Consider the following 20,246-nt stretch of genomic DNA (forward strand, 5'->3'; position numbering starts at 1 on the left):
CGATGGTGAGCTGTGTCGACAGCGGCGACGATTGACAGAGGGTGGTTGCGAGCGAGGAGGACGGCAGATGAGTTGGCTTCGGGAGGAAACCCTAGAAAAACGAAAACCTAGAGTGACAGAGGAGCTTGCCGGCGGCGTTTGGTGGCGGCACCTTATGGCAGAACCCTAGAGTGACAGGCAAGATCACCGGCAGCGCTCGACTTTGGTAACCTCGAGCAACGGCGGTGGTCAGCAGACGGAGGCATAGTCTGCCGGCAGAGTCATAGAAGGGACTAGACAGCGGACTGCGACGGTGGCACTCAATGGCAGTGCTCGGCAACAGCTCTCAACGGCCGTGCCTGGGGAAGTAGCCGGAGACTGACGGACATCACATTAGCCAGGCAGCAGATGGCCCCCAAGCTCAATGATAGCCGGCGTGCAAGAGTGGCTGGCGGGCAGCGACCAACAACCTAACCCAATGGCATCTTAGAAGGTCAGTGCCTGTGCTCAACAGCCAACGATGGACTGCGGGTTCAAGGTTGCAGGTGGACGGCAAGCAGAGTCGAAGGGCGAGGTTCGGGAAGGGTGATGGACAGGGACCATGAAGGACAGTTAGCAAGGGGTGATGGGTGGTGATTGCTGAGGACTCTCAAAGTTCAGATGCACTCTTCTGAATCCATTATAATCGCTACCCTGTGGGAAGGGCCGACAGTGTGCGAGGATGGCTGTCAGGAAAGGGTGAACAGCGAGCGGCCCACTGTGAGGTCGTCTGCAGCCGCCCTGCAGGGCGACGATAGTAATCAGAGGTGAGAACGGGTTGCATTGGGAAGAGAGAGCAGTGAACGGAAGCGGACGGGGAACGAAAACATGTGAGAGCGGATGGCTGCCATCCCAGCCGATCTCAAAGGTCAGTGACCAAGGACTGGTGGGTGCTCACTGCAACGGCAAGACCCTTCTTGTCAAAGATAAAAGGGCTGACGGAAGTTGACATCAAGCGGAGAAACTATTGAGCCTGACGAGCGGATGACAGACACTGACCGGAGGTCAGGGGCAAGCGGCGGATCGCCACTGTCAGGGGTGGACGGGAACTTCCAGGGAGGGTGGCTAACACAACGGCAATCTCAGTTCCTGTGGTCCGAGACTCAGAGGGTGTTTGCGGCAGCAAGGAATGTACAGTTGCGCAGGTGGTCCATGGCGGCTGAGGTAATTAGGGTTGAGAGGTGCTCAAGACGATGCCGAACATGCCAAGGTTTCCCGTTCACTAGCATAAGGGGTTTGGATTGGAAGAGAGATCGGTCACCGGTGCAACTACACGGGGTGAGAAGGCAAGACACATTCAGAGATGGTAAGGATTTACTCTTGGAAGATACAGGGATAGGTCCTAGGGTGAGTCACATCCATCCATATATGGGGGTCAGGAGGAGGGTGAAATGGGTGACAAGGTGTCTGACGTCACATTCATTCTCAATCCTTGTACATGGCAAACCAGAGAATGGATGGATCCACACTCAAAGAGGGGAGTTAGACAGGGATGCCCATTGGCACCACTTTCATTCATCCTAGAAGTGATTGGCCTGGCCACATGTACAGTAAAGGTATGTGCACGAGGCAAGTTTAAGGGTTTCCAATCCGAGAGTTTCCAAATGGGTATACCACTACTTCAGTATGAGGATGACGCTACCTTCTTCATGGAAGGATCAGCGGAGAAAGCCCAAAATCTTTCAACGTTATTAGATCTCTTTGTCAATTTCTCAGGTTTGCAAATCAACCTAACCAAATCTGCTTTTGTGGGGTTCAGCCTTTTACAGGAGGATGAAGCTCAATGCTCAGAAGCTTTGGGGACTCCCATCTGGACCTTACCAATGTGCTACCTGGGATTGCGCTTGAAGAGGGGGAGGCTAGCAACCACGGATTGGGCACTGTTGATCAAGAAGGTGGAGAAGATACTAGAAGGCTAGCAACACCGGGTGCTACCACAAGCTGGTTAATTGATATTATTGAGATCAGTACTTCAGAAATACCCATATTTTACCTCTCAGTTTTCAAGATGCCCGAGGGGGTCAGATGTTGTCTTGAATCTTGGATGAGGCCCTTCTTCTGGAAAGGGCCTAGGTCAAACAAACGACTGTGTATCTGCTATAGTACCATGGGAGGTGGTGTGCCAACCAGTAGAACACAGCGGGCTGGGGGTACCACACCTTCAAGCCATGAACATGGCTCAGCTGACTAAAGGGTTGTCCAAGATTATGGGACTGGAGGATATGGTCACGAAAGTATTGAGAGACATGTACGTCATAGAGTTGCAGTGGGAACCGAGATCGACCCCAATCAAAAGGGCCTCCAGCTTTTGGCAGAGCATGGGCCAGATTTTCTGGCCAATTCAGGGGTTTTTTGAACCCAAAGTAGTGGACGGAGCCTGCTTAAGATATTGGATAGATGACTGATCAGCCCGACACAAAAGCTTTCCACTACCTCTTTACTTTGGCAAAGAATCCTCAAGCTTTGGTGCGAGAATGTTGGGACGACTCATGGAATCCAACTATGCAGGGTGCTTTGTCTGATTGGAGATTCGAAGACATCCTGAACATGCGTCAAACCATAGCGCACCTACAGCCCACCATTCGAGTACAAGATGGTTGGGTATAGAGAGCGTACAGCTTACAGTTCAGGAGGTTTACAAGAAGATCAGGTGGAATACAACAATAGATGCAGTCATTATCCATACATGCACACGCTTATGGAAGCTGAAAGTCCCATTAAAAGTGCGGATTTTTGGATGGATGCTTATTAGGAGGCTAATATGACACGTGTTCTCCAAAAGCGCATGATCCCAGACACATCAACATCGTGTCCCATGTGCATCCTAGGAGAGGAAGACTGGTCTCACCTGTTTTTTGAGTAACCTTTTGCGCAGCCCATTTGGAGATCGCAGAAGCTAAGTGGGATGGACGTGATGTCGAACGAGACATGCTGGAGATCACTCAGCGAGGGTTCGTGCAGAGGACGTTCGAGATGGGGAAGGATTCTCGCGGTGCTCTGGGCACTATGGCTGCACCGTAACGAGGTGGTATTTAAGGGAAAGACCGTGTTTCTAGACTCAGTGCTACAGGATGTGGAGAATTGTATATCCTACTGATTTGGTAGGAAGTGGAGGGAAAAGAGGCCAGGCTGGCTGGGCATGTACTTTTTACAGTCATCTATAATATTGTTAATCTTGGGTTGATCGCCGATTTTGGGTGATCTCCCTCTTTTCTTCAAAAAAAACTTATGATGGGGAAGAGAGAGCCCGAAATGGGCCCTTGTTAATGGTTTATTAATGGATATGAAAGAGAGAAAAAGAAAGAAACAAAACGAGCTATAGTTTTCTTGTTCTTTCTCAGTTGGTTCTCCTCTCTACCTTTTGGCTTAGGTTTGGATACTGAGAATTCATCAGTAGTTGTGAAAACCCCCAGCCCTCCCCCATCAAACCATGTCCCAGGAGACCAAAGTCATCCCCTTGTTATTCCCCATCCAGAACCTTTTTCAAAAGAATCTCCTCATCAAGCTTTCCGGACTCTTTCCAACGCCTGTTTGTAACTTAAAGACCTAAAGGTAAAAGATACCACCGAAAGTACCAGTCCGCCTTCAACAGCAATCTGTTGAATCATCAGATTCCAATCCTTGGTTGAGAGCTGCTGCCTCGTCATTGGCAGGCCCAAATAACAAATGGGTAGTGTCCTAATTGGTGTCATCAAACACCCACAGCATTGTGCCTCCTCTTTTGATAGCCCAAACACCATGAACGTTGATTTGGCTTGGTTGATCTATAGACACAAAAAATCCGCTAATAGATCTGCATACTGGAGATGGAATGCCTGTCTAGAAAGCCCTCAACAAGTCACTGAGAACAAGTTTAAATTGTACACGTATCCAGGGCAATGATTGCTAGGGCGAACAGAAACGTTACCGAGGGACGTCATTGCATGACCCTCCTTTGCCAAAATATAAAAGTGGACAGTCACACATCTCCAAACCCATGCCACCCATTGGCTGGGAAAGTCACTCTTCCTCATAGAGTACCACGTGAATTCCAAGTCCAGGGAGTCGTCTGCTTTTGCAAAGTCAACTTTCCACATGAAGCCTTGATCCCCTTTCTCTGCCATGCGACTACAATATCGCCTAACACCACTGCACCATTATCCAGCTTCCTGTCTGGACTCAATGCTGACAGAACATGTATGACAAGTTCTCCAATCACCTCTTTAACATGTTTGCTTGGACCTTTGCAAGGATGAAGTATAAGGATAATGATAACGAGATAGTCCCAAGATCTCCAACTTTGACTACCCATTGGCACTTTGTAGAAGGCATAGATGTTATATGTTGATTCGCTCTATGCCATAATTACCTTTCTGAAACTCATCTGATGTGGACATAACCTCTGTCTTGACCACCTCTAAGAACTCACTGAAAAAAGAGCACTAGAAAGCCATATGGCCCTGGAGGCCCTTCCCTATTTAATCCCTCAATGGCCACCCTCACCTCTTCCACTAAGAAAGGCCTCGCCAAATTTACCGGATGCTCCTACGTCACCCTCGTGGCCTCTCTACCACTTCATTTGAAAGCGGATCCCTCACCCGCCTTCCTCTTCTGACATGCCCCATCCCACTCTCATTCTCTATGTCTTCTGCCTGCATATTGGGGCTTCCCTTTGGATCATGTCCCCGCACTGTGCCCCACCTGACCAGCATGCCTCTGATAAGGATTGTCTCCATTTCACATATCACAATTTCTTCTTTGATTCATTTTTCTGTTATAATCCAACATTTGCAACCATGCTCCAAATCTTAATTGCATCGACTTGTTTTTATTGTGGTTGCATTTCACTGCTTGATTCTCTATGGTTTTGTGATTTTATCCCACCTTTTTTTCTTGCACAATTATAGTATTCCACTTTTCCTATAGTGTGTTTGCTTCTTTCTTCACTATTGGAAGTTTTAAACCCTACATAACACTTGCAAGACCCTTCATCCCATTTCTTGCTCTTAAAAAATTACATGGTGCATCTCTGTTCATAATATCATGATCTCAAATGTGCTACAACTGAAACAATCCTTGGGCCCACAGAGGTAATCGTAATCACACCAATATCATGTCTGACGTCACCATTGAGTCAGGATGAGGTATGCATCAAATGGAAGGCTCTACTTTGAATGATAGAAATCTTGATACGGGAAATGAGTGATTGCGGCTTTCCCCTTTGGAAATTACAACCTTGGAGACAATCATTGTTGTCTGGGTTCGCCGCAAAGGGAAAAGGGAGAATAACCCATCACAAAAAAATCATTTGCTGGGGACTGGGGGGGTGCCCATATTTGTACATATGGTCATGTGAGCTGAACTAATGGTTGGATCTGAACCACAGTTTACAATGGTAAAGAATGAAAATATAAATGCAACTATACCGTGCGAGATGGCAAATTGAAGGAAAGATAAAAAACCAGCATGGTCTTCCAGTATTGAAGCTTTGTGGGAATCAGCAGATGCTATTCAGAGTCAATTCTCTTAATTCCACCTTGGTGACTGATATGACACCAGATCGAGTCTGGGGAATCGCCGCCCAGTATATACTCAAATCCTATTCTAACACACCATGCCCAAGGGTTTAGTAGACTCCATCACAGGCAACGAACATAGTGAGTCTCTCTCTTCCTTTCTCTCTTTCTTCTCTCTCTCTCAGGTCTTAATTAGTTTTCTTCCTTGCAATCCTCCCTCTCCAGAGATGATCTTCCCACCAACTCCCTGTCCCCTCTTCTTTTAAGGGGATGATTTCCACCAGCTCTTCCCCTCATCCCACTCCTCTCATCTCTCTCTGGAGCTGGATACTCTCTCAATCTCTCTCAGTTCGAGAATTTCCACGAACAAGAGCACTACAGCTATGACCTCCCTATCACCTACTCAATAAAATGTAAAACAAAGCACAAAAAACGATGGAATACGGATCATTAGGACCTCCCCCAAATGTCAAACAGCAGGAAAGGGGAATTATTGTCTTAACTACTTTGAAGAAGTTTTTTGAAAGAAAATACGGAAGACCACCCGAAACCCCTGGCCTACCTGCTGTCATTAACTATGAAGGTTTTGTATAAACAATATACAGACAAGATCAGAATGGACTATCCCCCCCCCTTCCAACCCAAAAAGACACTAGTGCCTCCTCGTCATGAGTGACATTCTCCACCAAAGCTGTCCTCCCTTTAAACACCACCTCATTTTGATGTAGCCATATTGCCCCCATTTCAGTCTACTTTTGTATCTCCTGTCTATGGCTGAAGCCCGAAAGTCCTCGTCCGGGGAGATATTCACTCCCTGTAGTCTTCCTCCCCCCTGGCACACATAGGACAATCAGTGGGAGGCGTGGAGGCCCATCTCCACTGATAGACCCGTGTGACCAGCCTCCGCCGCCTCAATAACCAGCTGAAATGTCAAACTGAAAGGGGACCTTTGTGCCTCATCAACATGTGGCATGCCTTATTGATTATCAAGTCGTCCCACGCTTCCCCTCTGATCTTCACCACATCCAACCACCACAAGATTCAGCTGACATGCTGATTGGCAGAAGTGTCTCTTGTATCCTCAACAGCTCCTCGAACTGTGGCTCTACTAACACACCCGTCACAAGATTTCACCGAGAAGGACGACCTCCAACACATCCAACCATCACAAGATTCAGCAGACGGACTGATTGGCAGAAGTGTCTCTTGCATCCTCTGTTGAGTATGCATCTTTCACCGAGAAGGACGACCTCGACCACATCCCACCATCACAAGATTCAGCTGACATGCTGATTGGCAGAAGTGTCTCTTGCATCCTCAACAGCTCCTCGAACCGTGGCTCTACTAACGCACCTGGCCACAAGATTTCACCGAGAAGGACGACTCCAACACATCCAACCATCACAAGATTCAGCAGACGGACTGATTGGCAGAAGTGTCTCTTGCATCCTCTGTTGAGTATGCATCTTTCACCGAGAAGGACGACCTCGACCACATCCCACCATCACAAGATTCAGCTGACATGCTGATTGGCAGAAGTGTCTCTTGCATCCTCAACAGCTCCTCGAACCGTGGCTCTACTAACGCACCCGTCACAAGATTTCACTGAGAAGGATGACCTCCAACACATCCAACCATCACAAGATTCAGCAGACGGACTGATTGGCAGAAGTGTCTCTTGCATCCTCTGTTGAGTATGCATCTTTCACCGAGAAAGACGACCTCCACCACATCCCACCATCACAAGATTCAGCTGACACGCTGATTGGCAGAAGTGTCTCTTGCATCCTCAACAGCTCCTCGAACCGTGGGTTTACTAACACACCCATCAAGGTAGGGACCCAAGTCTTGTCCCAACACTCACTGACTGTGGCCTCCGTGTTCCTCGCTAGAGCAAATAGTCTTGGGAAGTTCAACTTCATGGAGCGTTGGTTGGACCAGTTGTCAATCCAAAAACGAAATTTTACTCTGTCCCCCAGTCTGAGCTCAAAGAACTCCCGAATGCCAGGCATGGCTTGACGCAGATCGCTGCAGAAGGGGGACTCTCCCCTGACTCTAGCCCAACATTTCTCCCAATCTATCTTGGAGCCATATCTGTCTCTCAGGACATTGAAAACCAGACCTCAGCTGAAGTTGTAATCCGTTCGACCCATTTGGTCAACAGCGCCAGAGTCATGGATTCCAGATGAAGGATCCCCCCCCTCCCTATTTCACATATCTGCATAGTATCTCCCATTGCTCTCTTCCTCTCCATTGCCTCCCCGGAAGAACCTTCTCATGAACCCCTCCAGTTGGTTTACCACTCCTGCTGGTATTTTAAATACCGATAAGTAGAGTATCGGAATCACTGAAAGCACCAACCACAGGAGCACCAACCGACCCCCTTTTGAAAGTATCCTGTTCTGCCAACCCTCTAGCCTCCTTTCCACTTTTTCGACCACCGGTTGCCATTCTGCAGCTAGGATACGTCTCCCTGTCCGCGGGAGATCCAGGTAACTCATCGGGATCGAGCCTCGAGGTGTGCCTGAAGCTCTGGCACGTTGTACCTCCTCCTCAAAAGAAAGTCCGAAGCCCACAAATACTTTGAAGAAGTATTGGACCCCTCCTAGAACCATTTTTCCATGGGTCTTGAATTTCGCTGCATTTATTACCAAATGATGAGTTCAAATAATTTTAGAGCTTCATTTGCAGGCCCAGACAATTTTATATTGTCTGCCCGAAAATATTGTCAATGATGGCTTTTTTTTTAAGGCAGATCATATACACGATTGCAATTTCAGTAGCCATAAAGGTTGATCAAAGTGATATAATCTCAGCCTTATCAGGGATAGGATCATTTCAAGAGAAAGACAAAGGAGATGAAAGATGAGAATAATAACAACGATATAATGGAAAGGGACAAGGCCCCAGATAATAGTTCCTACAGGTCACATAATCCTCTTCAGATCCCCAACACATGTGGGATAGGGACCATGGATCAGAATGAGAAGGCAAAACGATATGCAGACTTGTGCCGCAGATTTTGGTTAAATTGAACTGTGGGAAAGTAATCAAGCATCCAACCATGAATTTTGATAAGACCCAGTCAATGAAATGAACAATTATTGGACTAGCTTCCCAAGATAAATAAAGACGAATCAGTCAAGATCTTTATTTTCATTAAATCGAACTCATACATCTAGAAATTAACTTTTGTCTAGAATCTAAGCAATCAATATTCCAACTCAAGTCAACTTCCAATTGAAAATCACAAGAAAATCCAGTTGACAGCAGCTCTCAAAATCTGAAAGACAAAAATGGAAATGAGGAGACAAAAAGATCCCTAGTGAGGCTTACAAAAGGAGAGAGGTCATTAAAAAAAGCTATTTATGCGACTGAAAGACATTAATGCTAGCTTTGGCCACTCATGACACGGACCTTACTAAACCTTGCGGAAGGATATCAGCATAAAAGAACATAAGGATGTTCAAAACATCATTTTCTATCTACCTCTTTGAGAAATATAGAAATATTAGATTTCAAAATTTTAGAGCTTGCTCCAATCTAGAAACAGATTTTTTTTCTTTTGAAAGATGATTCAAAGAGGGGGGTCACCCGACAAAGCAGTAACCACCCTAAGAAACAGAATTTCAGGTGTATGCATAAAGACTTTCTGAAGTTTTTTTTTAACAACCTGTGAAATAAGCTTCATTTTTCCTTACGTTTCAGTTTCAAGAATATCATCCCCCAGAATCTGATATGATCCAGCAGCGAGTATATGTTTCGAGGAAGGCCCAACCACCGCCCATTACGCAGGCACAGGCCCAGCCAACAACAACTCCTACTTAAAGGCCCCACTCGAGGCAGCATGAGGCAGGAAATGACACAGTAAGCCTTCCCCTCTTTTACCTCGTCATCTCTTCCCTCTCATCTTGGTCATGACTTCTCCCTCTCCTGGCTCGCAGGTTGGCACCCTAACCTCCCTGCCAAGCCCAAAGCTGCTCTCCGGCAAAGCATCGGCAAGCTCATCGACATTCGAGTTTCTTTCCTCTCTACCCCAGGAACTTCTTCTACCACTTGTCTCTTCCCCACTCTCCTATAATGTTGACACTACATTGGAACACTTGAACTTTGTCTTGTTGAATTTGGAATTACATTCCCGTTTATTGATCCGTCCCCGTGGGAACGTATCAGAATCTTACGAGGCAAATTGCAGTAGACTATGATAAAATATTCTGCCAGGTATTTAGACCCAATCAGAAAGGCCAGGACAGGCTGGACATCACTTAAGAGATGCACAAGCCGATTCTGTTCCTTTTCCTTTCTCCCTCAAAATTATTTTCCTTTCCTGCTTTTGCATCTCTCTTTTGGATGGATATGAGTATAGTGAGACTTGGATAAGGATGAACTCAATTATCATTTTGGGAAATTCGTAGGGTCTGGGCAGCATCCAGACTTCGGAAACAAGAATAGTTGCATCCGGATTTGCTCACAAACAGTGTGTCTGCCCTCCCATACCATTACCCTACAATCTCCAGTAGGCCCCTAGGGTAGCTTACCAGATTATTGCAAGTTGAACAACTTACAGTAATGCGTGAACATTTCTTCATCATTGATCACTACGTGGTATTTATTTTCTGGCTTGTTAATGACACCCGCACGGAGCCCACACGCGAACATCACATGAGAGTGGCGATTCAGGAAAGATGGCCGTCGCCATATTTCCTATTGTTCTTTTTTTGCGTTATGGGCACAAGAGTCATTTGGCTCTCTTTGTATTTATAACTAAAGCTAAAGCAATGAAACATGTACGCTTTTCTGTTCAATTGCATTCTTTCTTCTGCACTGTCACGGCTCATCAACAGCAGCAAGAAATAAACTGGCAAAAAACCTTCTTACGTATAATTCAAATAAATTATTTTTTTGGTGAGCATACATCCAACAAAGAGCACCAAGTGGAAAAAAAGATTTTTCATGGAAAAAGCATCCATATTTTTAGAACCAGAAATTCAGTGAAGGAGGCAATAGACATACCACAGACAGTTTTTCTTGAAGCTCATCCTGCATTTTACGAACTTCTGATGTCTTTTCCATCAATGAAGAAATCTCCATCTTTTTGGTCTGGAGAAGGCGATTCAGCTCCTCTTGTTTAGCCTATATATTAAATATCAATCCACTTACCACAAAATTTTCAGTATGTGATACGGTCCTATCAATAATGGGCTATCAAACAAAGAAGCTGTGCCCGAAAAAGCTAAGAGTGGAGCGACAGAGAAAGCGAAAAACCCCAAAATGAGCAACTGAGAAAGAAGGCCCATTAGCCATCACGTGACACAGCATGTGATGAGCTATTGGTATCGTCTGGGTGTCAACCCAACCAAGAAGAGGAGGATCTAATAAGAATTGCTGAGAAGGGAGGAAAGGGCCCTGGAGGTGGTTATGCGTTTGATGGATTTGAACTCGAGCAACCAGTGGACCTCCTGTGGTGTGGGTTGTATTTGACCTTGGATCTGTAGTGGGGTACTTGTGCCAGAGGAGCAAAAGACGACAAGGAAGAGGAATAGACAATGATTGAAAGGCAATAAATTTGGCAAGGGTTTGAGGTGAAGAATTTGTGATTGAGATGCTTACTGTGTTCTTATTAGAACCAAATTGATACAAAATCGTATCGGTATGTTAATCAATTACAGAAACTTAGAGACATGAAAAATGATACTATGCGTTCATACACAAAACTGATAAGATAAGGATCAACATGGAGAAGGCGGACTATGCATTGATAAAAAGAAAGAAATAGATGTAATCCTCATACATGTGCAGTTACATGAGAGAAAAAGATAGAGAGTGGGATAATGAAGGAAATATAACGGTGCTAGGTGATCAAAACTGGTCCACTACTCCCTCTCAAGCTGATGAATAGATGTTCCCCAATCCCAGCTTGGAACAGAGACAACAAAAGCATGTGGATGGAAGGTGTTCAGCAAACAGGTCCGCACCCTGGGCTGAATACCCTAACTTGTCTTTAGTATGTCTTTCTAGTGTATAACTTGTCATTCTAGTGTATAAATAGGTCTTCGCTCTAACTTGTCTTCAGCAAATAGATCATCACCTCAATAAGTTTGGCTTGAGCACGCTGAACTGGATCCTGATTGATAGAAATAGCTGAATTTTTGCCACATAGGAGATGAAAAGCTGATATGAACTGGATGCAAAACTAATAAAGAATATTCTAAATTCACAGTGCCTCGCAGAACCCTTGTCCAAGAGCTCAAAAATCTGCATTTTCACTAGAGCATGCCACAACATGGTGCTTCTTGCAACGCTAAAGGCTTAGAGAGGACTTCTCATTAGAGAAAAAACCAGAGAAATCAACATCAGAGTTGACATTCAGACAAAGATCACCATGCTATTAAAAAAGAAAAGGCCCATGCAAACGCTGCCTTTCAAATAGGGAAGAACTTGTTCCTAGGAAAAGCACAAGGGCAGCACAGGATACAGGGAGGATAGGGAACTCAACACCAAGATTCACAGATAGATTCCAATTCCAGAAACAAAGTGTACCTGAAGTGGACTGAAGAGGAGAGAGAGATCCAGAGTAATCAACATCAGAGTCGACATTCAGACATAGATCACCATGCTATTAAAAAAGAAAAGGCCCATGCAAACGCTGCCTTTCAAATAGGGAAGAACTTGTTCCTAGGAGAAGCACAAGGGCAGAGCAGGATACAGGGAGGACAGGGAACTCAACACCAAGATTCACAGATAGATTCCAATTCCAGAAACAAAGTGTACCTGAAGTGGACTGAAGAGGAGAGAGAGATCCAGAGTAATCAACATCAGAGTCGACATTCAGACATAGATCACCATGCTATTAAAAAAGAAAAGGCCCATGCAAACGCTGCCTTTCAAATAGGGAAGAACTTGTTCCTAGGAGAAGCACAAGGGCAGAGCAGGATACAGGGAGGACAGGGAACTCAACACCAAGATTCACAGATAGATTCCAATTCCAGAAACAAAGTGTACCTGAAGTGGACTGAAGAGGAGAGAGAGATCCAGAGTAATCAACATCAGAGTCGACATTCAGACATAGATCACCATGCTATTAAAAAAGAAAAGGCCCATGCAAACGCTGCCTTTCAAATAGGGAAGAACTTGTTCCTAGGAGAAGCACAAGGGCAGAGCAGGATACAGGGAGGACAGGGAACTCAACACCAAGATTCACAGATAGATTCCAATTCCAGAAACAAAGTGTACCTGAAGTGGACTGAAGAGGAGAGAGAGAGATCCAGAGTAATCAACATCAGAGTCGACATTCAGACATAGATCACCATGCTATTAAAAAAGAAAAGGCCCATGCAAACGCTGCCTTTCAAATAGGGAAGAACTTGTTCCTAGGAGAAGCACAAGGGCAGAGCAGGATACAGGGAGGACAGGGAACTCAACACCAAGATTCACAGATAGATTCCAATTCCAGAAATAAAGTGTACCTGAAGTGAAGAGGAGACTAAAAGATCGAGGAGACTTGGGACTCTTTTTCTACTGCAATGAAAGGTTCAATGGAACAAATTGCAGCAGAATTTAATTTAATTGTGTCAGAAGAATATGAAGAACCTGATGATATACTGGAGGAAGCAGACTGTGACGGAAGACCAGACCGACCGAAGAATCTATGCCCACAGTTTATTTGCTAAAATGCTGTAACGGGATTTGCTTCCTACGGCACTTTTAAGGATTTGAGTTTAGAACCATCTGTCTTTCCGCTCTTGGATGAATCACATATTTCAGAAATTTTCCACATTTCATTCCTTCGAGATATGCTCTTCGCAGGAGAAGAAACCAAAGTATTTGCAAAAGAAATCTTCTCTCTTCACGACCCGCCCAGCTCAATCATCTTGGTCAGAGAAAATAATTTCACCAGGAAGTTCTGGAGAGAACTACACATATTTCTGGGAACAGAGTTTTAATTAAGATCAACATATCATCGAGATTTGGATGGGTGGACAGAGACTTTGAACTTATGCCTAGAGACATAACTTTGTCGTTTTGCCAGAGATAAATTAAACACGTGGATCTAATGGAAATATTGGGGGAAATTCACCTATAGTTCTTCTTTCCAGTGTCACCAAGATGTCTATTGGAGAGAACCCCTTAACATACCGCAATACGGAATTCTAGCATCGCCCTTTGATGGAGTGGATTCCTTACTGCTGGATGGGGATCAGACCTTGTCCCTCAGAAAAGCTCATTTCAGGCAATCATAACCATGTATGCGACATCAAGCTTACAGGAGTCGAAATACGAATGACATATTTATGATGCCGACATAGTATTCATCAAATTATGACCTTATTAGATGAAGTCTCTAACATACATCCAACAAAAAACTCAGTGCTAAGTACTTAAGACCTGTCAGGGACAGGACTAGAATTGGACCTTGTTTTTTGTGAATCCATTTTCTAAAATCATATAAGAGAAGCACATCAACTTACACCTCTCCAACCTGAATTAAAAAGGGCCATGGAGTGGAGGTTATTTCCAGAAGAGCTTGTAGATGCAGATATGCTAGTCCACCTTCAGCCGTGGACCCGAGAACAATTTGGTGGAGGATACATAACCAGGACGGGATTAGGGAAGGGGGATCTTCTTTAAGGGTTTAATCTGGGGAGGTTAGTCTGCGATTTTCTGAACTTTGGATATGGGGCCCATTTTTGTCTTCCCTGCCCTCTTTTCCACAGGACTCATTTCTCTTCTGTTTCAGAGACAGATCAAGAATCTATCAATTTCCTATAATGATTAAGGTCATTGTTTCATCGATATACGTCTCTCCTGTTAAGCCCCTATCAAAAGGAGTGTGTTCCGAATAACCGACCTCGTCCAAAATTATTAAGCACAGTAGGAAAAATGGACGCAGTCCAGAAAGAAGGTGTTTCCTCCGAATAAGTGGACCCCGTCCAGGATAATGGTTTTCACCTGGAATAAATGAGCCCAATTTCGAATGAAGAAAGAGAAGCCTTCAAGGCACAAGCAAAGGCTGAAGCAGGAGTAGTATTGACGGTGGCTGAAGGGAAGATGGCCCCGTCCCCTAATGGCAGCAGTGGAAGCAAGGGCAGTGCCTAAACAGCAGCCCAAGGAGCGGGTGCCTGGCTCGTGGCAGCTGCAGCAGCCTCTGCAAAAGAGAGATGCTGCACTCATAATGGGGTGGCCTCAAACTACAGATGAGAGAGTTACCACAAACTAGTTGACCGGGAGAGATGACTTTAGTTCATGCCAACGGATTTACTTTGCAGCGAATCAGCTGCTCTCCAGTACCATCGGTACAAGAAGGGAACCTCCAGAAACTGACCGCTATGAGGTACAATAGGTGAGGAATTACGTAACAAACCGAAAAGCAATGGCCTATTGGCAAGACGACATGAAACTTTGGCATTAAATGGAAAGCAATAAAAGAAAGGGAAATGAATTCAAGATGAAGAAAGGTAGTTATTAACGTGAAAGATCCTGCAGCAAGAATACATAATAGAGAAAAGAAAGCACTAGGAACTGGAAAAGGAATGTCATGACAAGGGGAGAGAAGTCTGAAGAAACAGAAGCTGATTGGGGAAATGAGAAAGATCAAGAATGTGAACAAATAATAGTAGATGTAATGACAAAATAAAATTAAAGTGATCACGAAGGGAATAAGGATCACAAGCAAACGAGATGTATGCAGGGGGAAGGGAGTTGGGGGAAGAAAAGACTCCTCCCATCTTTTCTCTCAATGCCCATTTGCTCAGGCTGAGTGGGCTAGCCAGACTATGACAGGGGTGGAAGCCTTCGCAGAGGAGGCCTCCTGAGAGCATCACCAATCTTGGCTGACCTTCCCCCGTTTTTTCAATAAAAAAACGCAACAAAGGATTGCTCTCAGGAAAAAGTAGAAATGCCAAAAAAGAAAAGATCATGAAGAGGGAAAAATCATGATTAAAAGGAAACAATCCCATGAGAGGATAAGGTCATGATCCCAAAAAATGAGAAATTATGAATTCAGTATAGCTAAGTATTACAATAATGTTAAAACATGCAGTCAATAAAACAAGGATTGTTCTAACCTGGTGGCTTGAACATAGAGAGAAATTTTATTACAGGAGAAACAATATGCACAAGCTTTTTAAAAGTTTAATCCCAGAATATGGACAAAAAAATATACACGTATTGCACTCAGGTAATCAATGACACAAAGTGATTTCATGATACGAATGTGTGAGAATCAAAAAATACCAAGCAATTCTTAAAATTACTCCTAAAGAGTTAAGAGACTCTATTGAATAAATATCTAAAATTCAAAAGAGGAAACCCCGACAGATAATTCAGCTACCAAATTGGAAATCCATTACTGTCGCTGATCTTCACTCTCAGCCTTAAAAATGAACTCACAAAAAAATCTGAGGAGGGAAAGTGTTAAATGAAATAGGAGACTAGTAAGCGAAAAATGAGAAAACAATTGTCGAAGGAAAACAAAAGCTGCGTACCAGCTGTCGATCAATTTTTGCTTGGCATGCAGGAACACGATCTTTCAGCTTTTCCAATCTACTTCCATGATCATGAATTTGTTTGTCAACATCATAAACTAATGACCATGCCAGCTTTTTTATCAAAATTTGCCTCTGTAGGTCTATTTCTTCAATATGTTCCATGTTTTTAATCTTATCGAGCAGCTCATCGAGCTCCTTCTGCACAGGCCTTATCAATGATTCAAGCTCCTCAACCACCGAATTTGCTGCATCCAGCTGATTCTTAATGTGCTGCAATAGTTCGCTAACTTGCAGCAGCAGGGTAGCCTTGAAAAAGAACTGAAATAGAACAATTTGTTAAAACTCATCTCAAAGAAGCAGAAAAAATGTCAAAACGCATTTATTGCATTATTCTAAATTGCATAAAGGATAATATATATTTTGCAAATGTCATCTTAGTGTTTTACTGATAGACACTCATTACAGCGCATAGAGGCTTAATGATATGATCATGGGCTGTGTTTATGAACAACTCCAGCCCAGCAAGACATCCCAGCCTGAAAACATACCCAACTCCCTAAGGGATGGAACCAGTTTGGAAGGGGGTATGAAGTTGCAGACCTTGGATTGCCTACTGTTCACTCTCCTACATTCTACAATCCCAACTTGGCCATAAGCTCTCTATCGCGTCTTGCAGATGGTTTTCATTGCAAAGACAGTAACATAATTCTCTATTTCCCGGAGGCGATGATCTCCCCGCCTCCTTTTCCTATTCTTAATCATTCGCTATCCCTCTTCTCTGAACATCGCAATTACAATTTGGAATTCTAAGGTATTTGTCCTTTTGAAGAAGGAATGCAATACATTTGAAAGACTCAACCCCCGACTTATCACTTAACTGTACTCAGTATTAGACCGAGTTTATATGAGGAAAATTAAGACACCTGTCAAATAATAAAGAGAAACGACATTCAAAAATACATTAATCAAGCTGTTGAATCAGGTCACCCTCAAATGAGACATTTGCAGGGAAGATTTTCAAAAGAAACATCTGTGCAGACTTTATTTCACAAACGATTAGCCCATCAGCAAGATTGGGGGTAGATATTATCTGGCTCACCTTTAAAAGTAAGTAGGACACTGATAAGGACATAAATACATAATGAGAATACATTTCAGACCCAACTACCATTGCAAGATGCCCTGGCCACCTGTACTATCAAGACATGGCCTTGGTGAACTGATAGGTCAAGAAGAGGTGGGAACAGTCCTCATCCACTTTTTGAGATAGACATTTGAGAAGAAAATGGAACCGCCCACTTTATTTCACAAAAGATTAGCCCTTAAACAGCGTATAGAAGTAACTAGGACGAACATCAACTGGCCCAGTTACACGAGTAAATAGAAAACCGATAAGGACATGAATATAATAAGAGAAAACATGAGAATCAATAAATAAAGAGGAACAATAAAGAGTATATCTTCAACAGGTGCTGTTCCCACAGAAGAAAATGAAAAAAACTAAAGCACACGCAGTTTTTCATCATCAATTTTTGTAAGGAACTGGAACCAAGATGATCGGAGAAATTTCTCAAGGAAAGAGAAGGCTGACTACTAGCTCATCACTTGCATTCAGATATAATGCTGAATAAAATTAATTGGAATTCACCTTAAACTTATCCTTCTCACTTCCCGAATGCAGGAACTCTCTGCTCTTATCTTGGCTCATAATTACGCAGGGATTCTCAACATCAATCTGTGAAATGGTGCACGTTAGTGTAAAAAAGAATGAGTATACCAGATGTAGCATCACAATTTTCCATTCGCAAAGACAAGAGGAAGCATAAAAAATGGAATCAAAAGAAGGTTAAAGGACAAACTTTTCCCAAAAATAACAAAATTAACAAAAACTGTACATCAGAATAACAAAATCCGAACCAAAACTAAACTTAAACACATGAATATTCATCTTATGTTTACCAGGGACATAAAATTATATGATGAGCCACGATAATTTACTGCATATTCATATATCCTCACTCTCTAGACAGTATTTTTTTCCACAATAAAGACCTAAAAAATTCGTTCCGTGAACATTGTTTCATCTCCGCCAATGCTAAATTCAATGAACAGGGGAATTTCTTCTCAACTTCAACTACCAAGTAGAACACACATGACTTTCAGTAGAATGCTCAGTTCTCCACATGACTTTCAGGATCCTTAAAAGACGTGATATAATCTAGATTATGTCCTAATTGATGTCAGTGAGAATGTCCATCGGAAAAAAATTGTCAGATTTGATGAGGCTCAAAGACACTTACATTGAAATGCTCAACGAGTTCACGCAGCTCAATTTTCCGTTGAGCAACTTTCTTGCCTAAAAAAGAAAAATCAACATAGAAAATTAAAGTTTGGCCATTTCCGGCATACAACATTAACAGAACTCGCAAATAGGGGCACAAACATATTCAATACACCACTCGTTTAAGCATCAAATTCTAGTAATAATTTGCAATCCACGTATAACACCTAATGTCTAAACCCGGAGAAGAAAAATAAGGAAGTCTAGGCAGAAATCAAATCGTGACATATGTAGGACTGCATAATCTCCCAGTTCAAATGACAGGATAGAGTTTAGCTGATATATGCAAAACGATAGTTATTCTTACATATATTGCAAACCAGACTCGTGAAGAAAGAATAAAGCTAAATTGACGCATAATAGAAGTCAAAAATAATTGAAAATTAATTACCAGCCCTTATAAAGCAGCATAGTAAGATCAACCATTAGTTAGGAAATTTGGTTTTATTTCATGTAAACAAAAGATTCAAGAGACCAAAAAATGGCCGTTGAAAGGAACGATTGAAAATCTCAGAGAAAACCTGCGTACCTTTATGGTCCTTCAAGATTATAGAGCTACTTGAATCGGTGATCCTTCGTTCCACTATTATCATCTCACCATATAAATCTGGCTTGAATGCGTCTACTCCTTGATTCTTGATTTCAACAATTACTACGGCATAACTAGATAAAAAACAACAAAATTCTTATTCCAAGGATTCTGAAAGTTAGTTATACTAGTTTTGAATGATACGACAAGAAAGATACTGAAACAGAAATTCCCAGTCTATAGATGAAGCCTACCCATGTGTTTTCACAGATCGGTCCCTGACCAAGAGAGTGTAATTATACATTTCAATTAAATAAAATATAAAATCTTCTCGAACATGTTTTAAGAAAAGTATGTCGTAAATGGCGATGATGGATGAGATCAAGGTGGAGTATACGATACATTGTACATACGTCAAAGACAGAAAGATCAACTACTGCAGTTACGCTGACGGAGCTATAAGAAGTGTTCAGAGACCAGCAGGCTTTAGAACGAGTAAACACGGGGTATAGCAATTTAAGCATGGCCAATGACTGATCCTAAATCTCGGCCTCTCCATATTCATCCATTTATCCCAAACGTGAATTTACAATACCTATAGCTGTTTATCCAGACGTATTCAGAGAAACAACAGTAAAATAATTTACCCGGAGAATACATATTCAACGGTGAAGACATGAAACACCACCCTCAGACATAAATTATTGACGAATTCTGAACACAACTGAATTTGAAGAATAAAAACCTTTATTTGAGAATTCTAAACAGAATATAATTAGGATACCTGCATCCGGTCTTTATAAAATCCTTGACGCTGGAAGCTCTCTGAGTGTCTCTGGCTCGGCATCCAAAAGCCACGCACAGAGACGTCAAGATAGCGCTCTTTCCGCCTGCAATCTCAGAACAGGAAAATCAAGACGAGACAAGGAAACAAATTCAGCAAAAACTATCACAAAGTAGAATGATCCTCACTTCCGTTCTGCCCCGTGATGAAATTCACCCAATCGCCAAACTCAATCTGGAGGCTACTGTGGCACATGAAGTTCTCCAATCGGATTTTCGATATGATCCCCGCCTTCCTCGTCGCCGGATCCGCCTCCGACCCCATGCCAAACACCAGGCGAAGGAGATGCCGCAGAGGAAAGCTCGAGCCGAAAGTCCCGCCAAAAACCATTTTTTAAGTGAGGGCGAACCCCTCGATAGAAAAGTCGACCAGATCGAAAAGTTGACCGGATCGAAAAGTCGACCGGATCGAAAAGTCGACCATATCGAAAAGTCGACCAGATCGAAAAGTCAACCAGATCGAGTTGGTCGAGCAGTCAAGTGGAATAAGTTATCATTAGAGAGTCCAGGGACGAAAAAATCGTCCCGTCCGG

The 20,246-nt window shown here is 43.3% G+C and overlaps 1 protein-coding gene across 2 annotated transcripts in view; it reads right to left on the reverse strand.

The window, feature by feature from the left end:
• The window catches only part of LOC144716764 (structural maintenance of chromosomes protein 6A-like), a 38,999-nt gene extending 18,971 nt beyond the window's left edge, over positions 1 to 20,028 (reverse strand). For both annotated transcript variants that reach the window (XM_078592010.1, XM_078592011.1), the window contains exons 1-7: positions 19,843 to 20,028; positions 19,655 to 19,760; positions 18,871 to 19,004; positions 18,301 to 18,356; positions 17,649 to 17,735; positions 15,998 to 16,318; positions 10,527 to 10,646 (exon numbers count right to left, since the gene is read on the reverse strand). In XM_078592010.1, the coding sequence (XP_078448136.1) occupies positions 10,527 to 10,646; positions 15,998 to 16,318; positions 17,649 to 17,735; positions 18,301 to 18,356; positions 18,871 to 19,004; positions 19,655 to 19,760; positions 19,843 to 19,978 (960 nt within the window). In that variant the 5' untranslated portion in view covers positions 19,979 to 20,028. The remainder of the gene's footprint in view (positions 1 to 10,526; positions 10,647 to 15,997; positions 16,319 to 17,648; positions 17,736 to 18,300; positions 18,357 to 18,870; positions 19,005 to 19,654; positions 19,761 to 19,842) is intronic.
• Between the last annotated feature and the right edge of the window lie 218 nt (positions 20,029 to 20,246).

Source organism: Wolffia australiana, chromosome 2 (genome assembly GCF_029677425.1).
Source record: "Wolffia australiana isolate 7733 chromosome 2, ASM2967742v1".
Classification (NCBI taxonomy): Eukaryota; Viridiplantae; Streptophyta; class Magnoliopsida; order Alismatales; family Araceae; genus Wolffia; species Wolffia australiana.